At 36.9% G+C, this 16,430-nt stretch overlaps 1 protein-coding gene across 1 annotated transcript in view; it reads left to right on the top strand.

Annotated features, from left to right (window-relative positions):
* The window catches only part of RPF2 (ribosome production factor 2 homolog), a 651,328-nt gene that overhangs the window by 173,075 nt on the left and 461,823 nt on the right, over positions 1 to 16,430 (top strand). Inside the window, exon 4 of the mRNA XM_044062732.1 lies at positions 15,657 to 15,696. Coding sequence (XP_043918667.1) covers positions 15,657 to 15,696 — 40 coding nt within the window. The remainder of the gene's footprint in view (positions 1 to 15,656; positions 15,697 to 16,430) is intronic.

Raw genomic sequence — 16,430 nt, 5'->3', positions numbered from 1 at the left:
AGATGCATACCTATCGGACATCTACATTTATGGTAGGTACAAAACTGTACTTTTTTTATATATATTATATATATAAAAAAACTTCGTGGCTACACTAGTTTGAAAATAGAGACTTATTTATATTAAAAATCACCAACTGTACTCCCATTTAGTGGTCAAAACTGGATGTGCATTGAATTTCCATCCTAAATGTTGTTCTCTATTAAAGGATAGTATGTGAATAAATGATAAATATGTATATAAAAATGTATATAAAAATATATATATATATATTGTGTATATATATATATATATATATATATATATATATATATATATATATATATATATGAAATAAATAATGATTATATAATGTGCATATTCTAAATATGTGAATAAATGTTGTTGTAAATAAGTTAAATATATTACACAATATAAAAATGGATGATCACAGAACAGTGGCAAACCATAAATTAATCATATAATAATAATGAAAAGTATATATATATATATATATATATATATATATATATATATATACATGACATGTAATGGAGCAAATGTGTGAAAAATGTATCTCTAAATTCTATACCAACCCCTAGATCAAATGTATAAAAACATGGTGAATAATCTAAAATTTCATCTAAAAAAGTTTATAAAAAATGGATTGATGCAAAATGAACCATCAGAAATGTACCAAATAAATATAAATATGAATATAAATATAAATATAAATGTGAATATAAATATATAATATATTATTTAAAAATATATAGATATAAATATGAGTGTATTATATCAAATATATTTGTGTAAAAATGATATTCATGACATGAAAATGAAAATAAAAATTGAAAAATGAAAATAATTACAATTTAGCTGCCCTTAATTTTAAAACTGGAGCAAGGGAAATATTGTCATTCAACCCAGGGAATTTATTTGCCTCCAAAATAATTTGCCAAAATAATTCCCTATATTCTATCTCCTCATCTAGAATGAAAAATTTATATTTTGCCAAAGGGCAAATTGTCAAGTGTTTATATAATGCGTTGTGTTCATTCTTCTTTTTAATGTCATTCAAATGTTCATAAATCCTTCTTTTGATCTTTCTCTCGGTCTTACCAACATAGAAGGCTGAGCAGATGTCACATAAAGCAATATATACAACTCCAAAAGAATTACAATTGCTGTATGTTTTACCAACAATATCTTTTTCTCTTACTTGAACAAAAATTTTTTGTGTATTAGTCATAAATGAACATTGTGAACACATTCCACAGGAATAGGTACCCTTAATTTTGTTACTTTTCTTGTTTTTTGGACTATCAACCAATCTTTGATGTTAAATAACATTAAAAGAATCAATTGACTTGTTAAAACTCAGGTTTGTAATGTTAAGGAATTTGTCCCATTCCTTAAACACCTGTTTTACAATACCTGCGTCACCACTATATTGGGTGACAAATGAATGGGTGTACATCTTATCTGTTTTCTTGTTTTCTAATGAACCTAATACTTGAACATTAGCAACAATGGGGGGATGGTGGTAGCTCAATATAGGTGTAAATCTATCTTTTCTTCTAATTTAATGCAGTTACACAAATCTAAGGGGTAACCTCTATCCAAAAACATATTAACCAGAGAATCCATTTCATCACTAAAATCTTGATTGTTGGAAGTCATTCTAGAAATCCTCACCATTTGGCCTTTTACAATGCTCTTATTATGATGTAAAGGGTGTGCACTATTGTAGTGTAAGTAGGAGTTTTTAAAATTAAGGGCAGCTAAATTGTAATTATTTTCATTTTTCAATTTTTATTTTCATTTTCATGTCATGAGTATCATTTTTACACACATATATTTGATATAATACACTCATATTTATATCTATATATTTTTAAATATATTATATATTTGATACATATATTTATATTCACATTTATATTTATATTTATATTCATATTTATATTTCTTTATTTGGTACATTTCTGATAGTTCATTTTGCATCAATCCATTTTTTATAAACTTTTTTAGATTATTCACCATGTTTTTATACATTTGATCTAGGGGTTGGTATAGAATTTAGAGATACATTTTTCACACATTTGCTCCATTACGTGACATGCCTGCGTATATATATATATATATATATATATATATATATATACACATATATATACAATATATTACTTTTCATTATTATTATGTGATTAATTTATGGTTTGTCACTGTTCTACGTTTTGTGATCATCCATTTTTACATTTTTATATTTGTGTAATATATTTAACTTATTTGCAACAACATTTATTCACATATTTAGAAAATGCACATTATATAATCATTATTTTTCATATATATATATATATATATATATATATATATATATATATATAATATATATATTTTTTTTATATTTCATAGATTTTTATATACATTTTTATATACATATTTATCATTTATTCACATACTATCCTTTAATAGAGAACATCATTTAGGATGGAAATTCAATGCACATCCAGTTTTGACCACTAGATGGGAGTACAGTTGGTGATTTGTAATATAAATAAGTCTCTATTTTCATATATATATATATATATATATATATATATATATATATATATATATAAAAACTGGCTTTATGACATTATTTGTTATTGTACAAGTGGTATATTTATTCACACCATACATTCTATATTTTACATCTGTGGATGATCTGTTCAATGTCATATACATTTAGCATTTGTATTCAGTACATGGCATTCATTCATATTCTATGAGGATTGCTAGATTCTAATTGAAGTGTGAAAAATACATGATTTGGCTTATTTTTTAACGTGAAAATAAAGCTGTTTCGTAAGCTAAAAGGTTGTCGTGCGTCCGGCCCTCTCTTCACAGTTTAGTTTGTGTTTCGCTGCGCGCTTCATATCCTGATTTCCAAATCCTGGCTATGGCTTTTTGTTTTGTGTAATATGATTGTTTGGGCTCATTTCTGTTAGGCACAGCTGTCTCTGCATTTATCAACATATCGTAGGGTTTCGTGACCCAGTCCATTGTGTCATGTGTCCATGATCATTGAGTCAGCAATCTCACTAGTAATAATCTCTTTGTTGCCGCGTTCAAGTAACAGCTTAGAGTAAGTTAATTACCCGGTGAACCTCTGTTGTGCTATTGCTAATTGATGTAATTATTGATTTACGCTGAACCACAGAGAGTCAGAAGAATTAAGGCTACTGCCAAGTAGGCTACCAGTGAGTCAGCTGCCAACCTTGTCAGAAGTAGAGCATAGGAGTTTTGCACAACAGAAATTCAAGACAGTGATGTAATAAGTTGCTAAATGGCAATGCCATAATTCAAGCACAGTGAAAGATCTATGGCTAGCAGAAAAAATATCAGCAACAACAGTAACAGCTGTTCAACAACAATAACTAAGATGTAACAGAAAACATAAACATGAATGGTAGCGTGCATGGGAAGTAGTAAAACAAGTCCTGGTGACCGCAAAGCTGTGTTCAACCACGAACCAAGTAAAATGGACAAAAGTCTGTTGGATTTTATACTGCTCTTTTCCATTTGCTTTTTATTGGTTCACTGTGTTCTACATTTTTGTTCATATCCAAGTAAACAGTTCCTGTTCGTCACTACAGGCCTCTCTCTGGTCCTAAGCTGTTAAAAAGGGGATTGCCTGTATAGTTCTTCTTTCTATGCTGTTTATTTCATCTGGTGGTGTACTAGATGGTTACTTCAGGTTTCTCTCAAGTTCCAGATGTTAAAAGGGATTTGCATTTTTTTTTTCTTCTCCTGGTCTCGCTATTCTTGCACTTAATTTTTGTTTGGTTTGGGTTGGTGCAATTAATCAGCCTATATTTGTAATAAAGGTGAGGGGCAGTATTAAATAGGTTTGGTGCAATGTGTGGAGAGTGTAAAGAGGAAGTATGGATAAGTGGTTGGGACAGAGCTGAAGAGATGTTGCAACATGCCGACGCCATTACATAAGTTTTTCCTGCCCCAGATATCAGGTGCCCCCCAAATGGGGAGCAAAAAATATATACAAGTATATAATTTAAAACACAAAAAATGTACCTCCAAACAAAAGCAAATTTTGTTTGGAGGTATATTTTCCCAAATGGGGAGCAAAAAATATATACAAGTATATAATTTAAAACACAAAAAATGTACCTCCAAACAAAAGCAAATTTTGTTTGGAGGTATATTTTTTTGTGTTTTAAATTATATACTTGTATATATTTTTTGCTCCCCATTTGGGGGGCACCTGATATCTGGGGCAGGAAAAACTGATGTAATGGCGTCGGCATGTTTTGTACCCCTGACGACCTGACTTCATGAAAGAGGGGAAAGCGGCCGGCGCAGGACCCGGGACGTTGTTGGTCGGGCCGACTGGGGGCAACCTGCCGGCGGATTGCCCAGGTGTAGTGACTGCAACAGTGAATACACTCGGACATCTACATTTATGGTAAGTGTACACAACTGTACTATGCCAGCAGTTAATAATTTGCCAAGTCTGGTAATTATCCATATTATAGACTTGTGCTGAGGTTCGTGTGTTAAGTACTTTGATCTCTAATTCATAAACTTACATAGGTAAGGGTTGTATTCTTACTGCAGTCAACTGTGTATGTATGAGTGGAGCTGTTGGGGCATGATGCACAGAGCATTTTAAGTGGGGGGTTGACATAATGGTTAAGGTTACCTTACAGATACAAGATGCATGGTTTGATTCTCACATGGGGTAATTGGCTAGGCTTAAAACGGCCAATAAGGGCAGTTAGCCTAGCACTAATCTATGAACATGTATGTTAATAAGCAGCCAGTGGCAAACATTTGAAGCTGAATAATATTTTTTCTATATGCTTTCTTTCCCCCTGCCTTGCCAACCAACAAGTCATCCCTTATCAGTCTGAAGCTGCTTTGTTTCATAGGGGTGTGGAATCTTTCCCTCGAATCTCCTAGGGTGATGCCCATTTGGAGGAGCTGCCATTCAAGCAGAAATTGGGAATACCAAAGCTCCTTAAGCCAAACAGCTGATTCACATACTGAGTACCTCCCAAATCTCTACTCCACACTTCTTGTCCAACGTATGCTACCCTTTCATGTCTCATTTTTGGATCATGCCTTTCCCCTTATATGTATTGTATGTTTGTTCTTGTTCTGCCTAAATATTTTTCCTAACTAGGTCTTTTTATTGATCACATAGGACAATACTAAGGACTAGATCAGAGAATTTTAAAAATAAGCTAGAAATGATAGTTAAAGTTGTAGGTACTTCACTCTGTAGCTGGTGGATGGCAAGCTATGAAAGGGAATCTGAAGTTTTAATCGGTCAAACACAAGAACCAAGTCCCAACCACTGATGAAGGTAACTGCCAGATAAACACTGAAAATCCAAAGCATAAAAATTGGCAGGAACACCACAGTTTCACACAGTAAAAGTATTTATTTGTAAAAATGGCCAAGATAAGCGCTTTCACGTTTTAAAACCAGTGCTTCTTCAGATCATAAAAACACAAAATCACAGCTCAGTTTAAAAACACAGCTATGTTAATTCACATCACTTCATTAAACCAGTTTTCTCCCTTTCAATGCAGGTTTTAAAGAGTCACGAGCATTAATACCAGGATGTTTATCAGCCTGTAGCCTCAAGATCCATTTAAGTTCTACTGTTTCAGTATAGTTAGTGAGATCACCCCCTCTGGGACCCACATGCACTATTTGTAGTACTCTTAAAAACAAACTCATGTCCAGCATTTTCTTTAATATGTTTAGCTAATCCATTGTTCATATTGCAAGTCCTAATCTCATGAGAGTGATTAAAAGTTCTATCTTTTAATCTCTTGTTGGTCTTACCAGCATAGAATCCTGTGCACAGTTGTCTTTTCAAGTTTAAACATTTTTTATACATAAAAGAGGGATTGTTCCCAACTATTTCAGCTGTTGTTTTGTCACTTATAAGTATTCCCCATTTTTTTCGTATAATATTACATATAGAGCCTACATCATTTGTATACTTCAAACCAAATCTGAGTTTACTGACAAACCTATATCCTAATGTAGTAAGAGGCCACTACATGAGAGCCTCTAGGCTATGCACACAAGAGGAAACATTTCATGAAAACATTGATGCATTGAGTCCACATTCTTTTGAAAAGGGGCTATAAGAAGGACCTTCTGATACAGCATAAAGAGAAGGGTGGTCAAGGATAGTAAAACCATTGCTGCCCCATACTTCTCTAGACGTGCTTCTAGTGCACATAAGCATAGGAGCTTTGTCAGTAAACTCAGATTTTGTTTGAAGTATACAAATGATGTAGGCTCTGTATGTAATATACGAAAAAACTGGGGAATACTTATGACAACAAGACAGCTGAAATAGTTTGAAACAATCCCTCTTTTATGTATAAAAATTGTTTAAACTTGAAAAGACAACTGTGCCCAAGGAATTGTAATACTAGGTCAAGTAACTTGCTATCTGCCAGACTTGGTACATACAGTTGCAGGCATTGCAGAGTATGTACCTATATTTCACAGGAACAAGTGTTTAAACATCCACGGATGAAATATATTTTTAGTCCTAGATTCTATGCAGATTGTAGTACACCAAATGAGATTTATTTAGCCACATGCAAGTCCTGTGCAGGATTCTTTGTTGGTTCATAGGTTGGTCCAAGGCTATCAGCCCTAGGGCCTATACAAGCCTAGCCATAACAATTCCATGGATATTTCTTCCCACAATATTTACTTCCCTGGACCCTGTCTAGCGGGGCGACTGACATGATCCCGGGGTGAATTTCCTGTCTCCCATCCAGTCGTCAAGGTTCCTTTTGAAGAGGGCCAAGGAGGCGCTCTGCTTGGCATGTATGGGCAGTCTATTCCAGAGTATGGGGAGTCTCTGGGTCAGGAACCTATTCCTCCAGCATGTTTTGTTCATTGTGATGACAAGGTTTAGATCCCTGGAGTGTGTGGCTCTGAGGGATTGGGATTTCTTTAAGTGGGGCATGTCCAACAGCTTAGGGTTTGACATGGCCTTGTATGTTGAGCAGAGTTCACCTCTGAGTAGACTATATGCCACAGAGTATAGCTGGAGTCTTTTAGACTGTCAGCATAGGGCATCTGCTTTAGGCCTGTGATTCTTTTAGTGAGGTATTTCTGCGGCCTTTCCAGCTGTTGCAGATGTCTTGTGAGGTACATACCAAACTGGGCGTTGTATTCTGTAATGGGTCTAATGAGGGATGAGTACAGTGAGACAATGACCTTCTTTTTTTCTGGATGAAAAACTCTTACTGATGAGGTGTGCCACATAGGATTTCCTGACTGTTGTGGCGATGTGGTCATCAAAGGTGAGACCACTGTCCATCTGTGCCCCTAAGTCTGTCATCACACTTTTGGTGTTTAGTGAACTGCCACCTGTGTGGTAATTCATGGGTACATGGTTTTTCCCCAAAGGGGATAACTGTACATTTCTTGGCATTAAGCTTGAGCCCATGGCTCTGGCACCAAGCATCTGTTTCTGTAAGACCCTTTTGAGGAATATCCACATCATTTGGGAATTCAGTAATACCTCCCAGTTTGCAGTCGTCTGCAAACTTTGCTTGCCAGAGTCCCTTAGTGTTGGCCTGTACTTTAGAGAAGTAGATGCCAAACGAGAGCGGTCCCAGGATAGAACCCTGAGGTATTCCACTTGTCACTTGTCTGGAGCTGGATTTGGAGTCTGCTACTATTACAGTCTGGGTTCTGTCAGTAAGCCAGCTGGCAACCCATTGAGTGATGTAGGGATTAATGCCCAGCTTAGTAAGTTTATCTATGATTCCAGAGTGGGGGATGGTGTCGAAGGCCTTGGTAAGGTCCAGATAGGCTGTGTGGACCGCCTTACCCTCGTCCACGGCTCTGGAGACCGATTCGAAGAAGTCACTCAGATTCAGGAGACAAGATCAGCCCTTCACGAACTCAAACTGGGTGGGGTCCAGTGTTTGAAGGTTGCCAGTGTCTTTGTTTATAAGTATTAAAAGATGGAATTTTTAGTCATTCTCATGAGGTTAGACTTGCAATATGAACAATGCATTAGCTAAACATATTAAAGAAAATGCTGGACATGCATTTGTTTTTAGAGTAGTACAAATAGTGCTTGTGGGTCGCCGAGGGGGTGATCTCACTAACTATACATAGACTAGAACTTAAATGGATTTTGAGGCTACAGGCTGATAAACATCCTGGTTTTAATGCTTGTCTCTTTAAAACTTATATTGAAAGGGAGGAAATAGTTTAATGAAGTGATGAATTAACATAGCTGATTGAACATCTGGCTGTTTTTATACTGATCTGTGATTTTTGTCTTTATGATCTGAAGAAGCGTTGATTTTACAACGTGAAAGCACTTATCTGGTCCATTTTTACAAATAATTTTACTGTGTGAAGCTGTGGTGTTCCTGCCACAGCTTCACACAGTAAAGCTGTGGTGTTCCTGCCATTTTTATGGTTTGGATTTTTGGTGTTTATCTGGCAGTTACCTTTATCAGTGGTTGGGACTTGGGTCTTGTGTTTTGCCTTGGTTCTATTTGTGAGTTCCACCCTGGACATGGCTGAGACAGCAACTATAGAACTGGAATATAATCCCTCAAGCAGATGCCTGCAGCAGAGATGGAGTAAGGTGATAAACTTAGGTAGAATCCACTTGTTGGGCTCAATTTTGTGGAAACAGAGAACCTGTAAGTAATGACTTTCCTGAGTTTTTGAAACTTGTAAGAGAACTGGAAGACAATTTGTTTGTTAGAGACAACAATAGCAGTGCCTCCATTTGGAGGCTTGTCTGCACTGTAAAATCATCCCTAGGGTATTAAGAATGCTTTGTATGCCTAGTTATGGTGAAATGCATGCAGACTTAATCAAACAATGGCAACAAATGAACTTAGACTTGAGCTTCAAATACATCAACCTCTTGATTGAATATTTTCTGCCTTTTGAGCAGAGTTTTAGAGGCAGTAGAAGCATGCAGGTTAAATACTGAGCAGCACTTTATGGGTGAAATGTATATGCATACTTTAGAAAATACCTTCACCAATATGTCTAATTATGAACTGAAACTCCAGCTTATAAAAACTAGGAAACTAATAAGAGATTATAATAACGTTGTATCTGTCCATATTTTTGTATGGCCAAGAACAACAGAGAAGAGGGGTGGCCAGCAAAGGGCTCCTGAGCTTGACCAGAATAATATGATGGTGCCAGAAAATCAAGAACCTTGACTGGAGCAGGATGTAGAAGGAGCAGATGATGATACCATAAGAACTGATGTGCTGCTGTCCCATAATAGTGTACAGAATGTTGCATTGAATAACACTTTAGTGAATGATGGTCCACAATCGAGTAATCTGATGTCTGGAGGTAACGCAGTACAACGGCATAACATGGAAGCCAGACCAAAAGTAAGACCAACTGAGAAACAGGGTTCTCATCCCTTACCGGTGAATAAGTCATCTTGTTCACTCAGCAGAGGGTGCCACAAGAGGAAACATTTCAGTGAGTGCCCACAAAGAATACGCAAGATGATGAGGTGAATTGTATAGTGTATAACCTTTCTGACCATTCAATCTGTTCTGAATAAGGGACTCTGTTTTATTCCGTCTGTACAATCAGAGGTGAGTGATGATCTGATTGATTTAAGACTTTTGTCGAAATTTGACTTTAAAACTAATGCTACTAACAGACCACGATTTAGGCAGCCGAGTGTTTTTGTTTCATCTATGCCTTTGCTTAAAAATATGTGAAAATGAGTTATGTGAATACATGCATGGAGAAAGGGCTAAGGGTTATAATAATTTAACAGCATCACAGCACCGAGCCCTAAATTATTTAAAGAGTAATCAGGCTATAAGCATCAGACCCTCTAAAGGAGCGTCTGTAGTAGTCATGAATCACAAAGATTATAATTTGAGAATGCTTGCCATGCTGAATGAGGATACAACACATGTACAGGTCAGCATGGAGAGAGAGGGTAAGATATTATTGATTATGTACACTCACTAAAGTGTTATTCAAATCAGAGGTTATGTACAAAATTATACCTGAAAGGCCAAGTGGTACAGTGGTTAAGGTGTATGTGTATGCCTTTCAGTCTCAAGTTGCAAGGTTTGATTCTCACTATTGGAAAGAGCTTTACATAGTCCCTTATATGAATTATTTATGGAAACTTCCATTGACCGTAACTTGTTTGATTTTTTTGTATGTGACTGAACCTAAGATACCATGGATAAAGGGCCTTCCCAATGTTCATAAATCTTTGATCAAACCACCCCTACGTTTGATTGCATCAGGGGAAGGATGGGTCACACAAACATGTTCTTTATATGTGGAAAGTAAGCTTAAGACAATGTTGGCTTTGGGTCTCTTCTGTACACAGGGACACTGAGCAATTTTTAACTGACCTCTTCATGTTTTTGGAGAGTTGTGGTGATATAACAGGGTTTTTTTCTTGTGCCCTTGATTTAGTGAATTTATTTACATGCATTCCAAATGAGCATGGCCTTGATACCATTAGAGAACTGTTGACAGAGGGAATTTTGACAACAGTCAGGTTGATATGGTTTGCTGCTTGCTGGATTTGGTTTTTAAACTATTTTTTTTGTATGGTGACTGCTTATATGCACAAAAATAGGGGGTGGCCATGGGCACCCCTTGTGCAAATTCGTATGCAGATGCAGTAATGAACTCATGGGAGGAACAATTTGTGCTTGACAATAATGTATACAGACCACACATCAGATTTTATCATCGTTTTGTGGGCAATGTTTTTATCTTGTGGTATGAATTGTATGGTTTTCTTCACTACATTAACCATACCACTGAATTTTTGAGGTTTACTGTGTCCATGTCATAGAGAAATTTTTTGGATGTACGATTAATGGTCAACCAAATGGGTCGGATACCAATTTATTCCGAAAGGGATGTTGAAAAAATAGTTATTTGTCCTTTGATAGTATGCACCTCAGGCATATATATATCTTAATGTAGTAAGAGGCCACTACATGAGAGCCTCTAGGCCATGCACACAAGAGGAAACATTTCATGAAAACATTGATGCATTGAGTCGATGTTTTTTGAAAAGGGGATATAGGAAGGAACTTCTAATACAGCATAAAGAGAGGATGGACAAGGATAGAAAAAACATTGCTGCCCCAAACTTCTCTAGACGTGCTTCTAGTGCACATAAGCATAGGAGCTTTGTCAGTAAACTCAGATGTGGTTTGAAGTATACGAATGATGTAGGGTCTGTATGTAATATTATACAAAACAAAATGGGAAATACTTTCAAAACAGCTGAAATAGTTGGGAACAATTCCTCTTATGTATAAAAATTGTTTAAACTTGAAAAGACAACTGTGCACAGGGAATTGTAATACTAGATCAACTTGCTATCTGCCAGACTTGGTACATACAGTTGCAGGCATTGCATAACCTGTAAATATATTTCACAGGAATAAGTGTTAAAATATATTTCATCCGTGGATGTTTATAGTCCTAGATTCTGTGCAGATTGTAGTACAGCAAATGTGATTTATTTAGCCATGTGCAAGTCGTGTACAGGACTCTTATGTTAGTAAGACCAATAAAAGATTAAAAGAAAGATTTTTTAGTCATTCTCATGAGATTAGGACTTACAATATGAACAATGCATTAGCTAAACCTATTAAAGAAAATGCTGGACATGAGTTTGTTTTTACCACAAATAGTGCATGTGGGTCACCGGGGGAGTGGGGGTGATCTCACTAACTATACTGAAACAGTAGAACTTCAGTGGATCTTGAGGCTATAGGCTGATATGCTTGTGTCTCTAAAACCTGTATTGAAAGGGAGGAAATTGGTTTAATGAAGTGTTGAATTAACATAGCTGATTGAACATCTAACTGTTTTTAAAGTGAGCTGTGATTTTTGTGTTTTTTATGATCTGAAGAAGCATTGGTTTTACAACGTGAAAGCGCTTATCTGGTCCATTTTTACAAGTAAATACTTTTACTGTGAGAAGCTGTGGTGTTCCTGCCAATTTTTATGCTTTGGATTTAAGTTTTAATCAGTGTGATGGGAGGGCTTTTCAGGTATGATTTTTGTAGTGCTTCACAGTACAAGCAAGTGGGAAGAGTGGGAAGGGCTTCTGATGTCAACTGTACATAAGAAGGGGTATGCAACACAAACCACTGGTTCTAGAACACAGCAGTAACATAGTGGGTAGTGTGGGGCAAATCAAGTGCACTTACATGGCAGTCTGTCTTGGCCGCTATCACAATAAAATGTCATTCTTTTTGTAAGTGAAAAAAATGCAGTTTCTCGGTTACGTCTAAAATTCAGAATCCGTTAATGCTTTTGGACTCACAAAAATGTAACTCGGATGTTTATTTCCTGATGCTGTAAAACAAAGGCAGAACAAAAGGAAACGTTGTAGGTTCCATATTGAGTGAGAATCACTTCCAGTATAAGGTGCTGCAGTGTGATCTAGCCTTCACCCCAGTATGATTATGACCGTATTGGTCATTATGACAGACAATCTTTAGCAGCACAATTTCCTTGCATTCCTAAAAGTGGATAACCTGATGCTGATGGTCCGTTCCTAGTAGACTGTCGTGGTGATTCCCCCCCCCCCCCCTCCCATGGGTGTCACCTTGGTTGCAATCACAATCAATTGAGCAAAACCCACTTTGCTTCTGGAGCAACATGCTTCATTTATATGGGCAGTTCTGGCTGCCTTTTGGGGCTCTACTTTTTTTCTCATGGAAAGGACCCAGGACTTTTAGAATTTGTTTGGGAAATGCCTCTTGGAGCAATCCAGCCCGTGTCTTCTTAATGCGTGTTGGATCTCGCATCCAAGAGTAATTTTGTGGCTTTCGCATACTACTTTTTTTTTTTGGCAAAGATAGTGCTGTCAGTGGATGAAGAATCCTTTTTCAGATTTTTTTATGCATCCGTTCTTTAGTGTTGTAGTCCCGGCATATCACTTGGAGATGGGGTTCTTATTTCTTTCTTTCTTCCCTCCCCTTTCTCCCGTAGTGCCCATCCTACTGAAGGCTTTTTTAAACAGTGAACCCACTTTGGGTGGTGCATTGATGGTGGAGTGAACCAAAACAATGCCAACACACCTGTATTCAAGATGAGGATGTTTTTCCTGGCCTAAAAGCTGTGGAGGTGCTCCTGAAGACTGTCTTTGAGACTAAAGGATAATTCTGTAGCATGAGGATTGCACCAGTATCCTGTCTAAAGAAGTGCTTTACGTTTGAGAAATGGACCATGGAGTGCAGTTTCATATGACAGTGCACTTTCTGAAGGAACTGAGCATTCTTATGGATACTTTGAGCCCAACAATAAAACAAAAATGGCATCTGTGTTGTAGTAATATCTGATGAAGCTTAATGTGAAAAATGTGTATATGTAGTTTGATGTATTACAATAGAATGTTTTACTCTGCGTGATGTACTGCACTGTAGCTTGAAACAAGTTGTGGCGCTTCAGCTGAATGATCAGTAGTCACATAGTCTTAGGAAGTGGGACACACTGAAGATTGAACTCTCTTGATGTTTGTTAGACAGCTGTGCCATTTAAATTCTCTCTTCAGCATATCATATTGGGTGGGTATTGAGTACATTTTTGGTAGACTAAGAAAAATCTCTTACTTTCTGCATTTACTTCTGATCCCTCTGTGGGAAAACAGTTGCCTGCATCTGATGGTTTGGTTGCGACTGTAGTTTCACTAAACCCACCTGCCATCTCTAATAGTTTGGATGATGCCAGGATTCCTTTCAGTCAAGGTACAGGCAGACCCAACTAGAAGAAGGTTACCTGTTTGCCAGAAGGATAATTCTGTTCCCCTATTACATGGTCAGTCTGTTCATCATGCACCTGTTTGACGTGGTCCTTAGTTACTCTGTCAGAGCTTAAATCACAGCTCTCTGTACATTGTAATTGAACCTTGGCCAAGCACAGACTGAAACAGGTTTTGGAAGGGAATTCTTTACTTCATGCTCCTGTACAAATTCTCTCTCCACTGTGAGACTAAAACTTAATGAATGGCTTGTCTGCCTTTTATAAACGTACTGTAGTTTGCCGACAGAAAATTCTACCAAGTTGTAATCCCTTGCATGATTTCCATGACCTTATTTGGCTTCCTGTAAGGAACAGGTGTCCATTATGGTAATTCTCATTTCCTGTCCAAGATATTATATGCACTCCCCCAGTCTGTGTATTAACCTCCCATTTCTCTTTTCTGAGTTGCAGAGTAGGTGGAAAACATGTTTCTTTTTGGTTATCTTTCACCACTTGCAGTTTTACCTCCTTCAAATGTGTGAATTAAGGAAGAATCATCATCAGTTGTTTGCATTTTCACCAGATGGGGATGGTTTTGCAGTGACCAAACCATTGCCAGAGTGAGTCACCCACTGCATTTTGTGTGATTAGAATACTAGTAGATCTCTGGTCAACATTAAAAAGGTTTTCCTTCCCAGGTTGGCTTCCTTAGTGCTTACTTTAGCAGTGTACACAATGTGAACATGTGCGGTAGGTTCTCATAGTCATTGGTGTACATCTCCACAAAGATCAGAATATGGATTTTGGTCTAGATACTGAGCATCCATCCAAAAGATGTTCATTAGGTTTTATTTTTTTTCCCTAAAACCCCATCCTTTCTGTCTTTTATGCTTTTTCAAGGGTTACTACAGAGGACCGCTGTTGGGAGTACTTGTCATTATTTGATCACAGAGCCCCCCCCCACCTTTAGTGTCTGCTTTGTCTTCCTGCTTCACCCTCTTGTTTGGGCACCAGTAGTTGCCACAAAGATCACATGCTGGCTGAAAGGGCCTTCAGTAAATAGCAAGCAAGTTTAATAGTCCATTAGCATGATTCCTTGTAGGAGGACCGCATGTCAGACAGTGGTCAAGAACTGCTTTTGTGGAGGAATTCTCACTGTCCTTAACTCTGGCACGGAGATGAAGTGGTTGGTCTAAGAAGGAATGAAATTTTGAGCACGGGAGAGGAGATTTATTACAGCAGTGTAGCATGGCATAAAAGGATAGCAGAATATTTTTACTCTGGAGTGGATTCCCACAAACAAAAATTGAGGTGCGAGTACTCTGAAATCTGCTGGAATTTTTTGTGTGTGATGTGGTATAAGAAATAAAACATATTCAGAGTTAGTACATGGTGTAGCTGCAGAGCATAATTTAGCATTGTTGGGACAGTACAATGATGCAGTAGATTTCAAGGATTTAATGCATAATGAACCCAGTTTTCTTCAGTTTGATAAACATCTGAAATGGCTACATCAGAATTAGATTTTTCCAGACTTGTAGTTAACTAACCAGTTCAGCCAGAGAAAGTTCAACTTGCTAAGCTATTCATTGGACTTGCCCATAAATCTGTTAACATTTTTTCCTTCCATAAAAGTGCCACAGATGACAAAGCTATCTTGTTAGCCGCTTACAGAATATGGCAGTCTTTAGCAAACTTGATGACCATTTGGTCTTGGAGTAGGCAAATGCACTTTATCGGCCAGCATATGGTTTTTGGTAACTACAGTGCTATGGTAATACTTAAGTATGCTGCATTGTTACTAATAAATGCTGTTGTAGATACAAATCTGTAAATGAAATTTAACTTGTATTAACTATGCATACATTTTTTTTTTTTAGGAAAAATATTACAAGACCTTTTGAAGATCAAACATCATTGGTAAGAATATGATTTTGCAGCTTAATTTTGCCTTTTCTATTACTCTTATTTTGAACAAGAGTGGTCTGTTCTGTTGAATGCAGTGGCCGTTAACAGTATTGACTAGCTTTATATTTTGTAAAAGGGTGCTGTTTTCAGTTAAGTGGTGTATGTTGTAGAAGGGCACTTGCTCCACTTACTTGGTGCATGGAATAGTTTTTACTTTCATAATGTTTTTCCCCCACATTGGGAACCTGTCCACATACTATAACTGTCCTGCTGTACTGCATTAAGAGTGCATGAAAACTCTTCTGCAAGCTAATGAGAAGCTACCTCCAGAAATGCACGTAATATACAGGCAGTAGAGGTCTTGCTTCCACTTTTTATTCCTGCCACCATATTTCCTACACATGTATCTTATCATTTGAAAGCTTATGGCTTACTGATATTTAATTGTTTTACTTTTGCAGTAATCCTATATCCCCCAAATTTTAATCATACTTGTTGCAGGAAGACTGTGTTTGCTGCTTGTGTAATCCTGAAGTTTGGAAACTTCCGGTCCACTGTCAGCCTGATCACACATCACAAGTACAAATGCATCTTAAAAGCCTTTCCAGTATTGCAAGGATAAGCAGTTTAAAACTTGGAGGGGGCAATTTTTTCCTTCTTTCTCTTATTCTTGAACTGAACACTGTTGTGGATTGTCTGTTTTTTTTTTTCATTGTTCCTTAAATTTATCTGCATCCATTTACAGA

The sequence above is a fragment of the Protopterus annectens genome, chromosome 2.part1 (genome assembly GCF_019279795.1).
Source record: "Protopterus annectens isolate FY-2018-M chromosome 2.part1, PAN1.0, whole genome shotgun sequence".
NCBI classification, from domain to species: domain Eukaryota; kingdom Metazoa; phylum Chordata; order Ceratodontiformes; family Protopteridae; genus Protopterus; species Protopterus annectens.
Note: the sequence above shows the minus strand (reverse complement) of the source record. Positions and strands in the feature narration are given on the sequence as shown.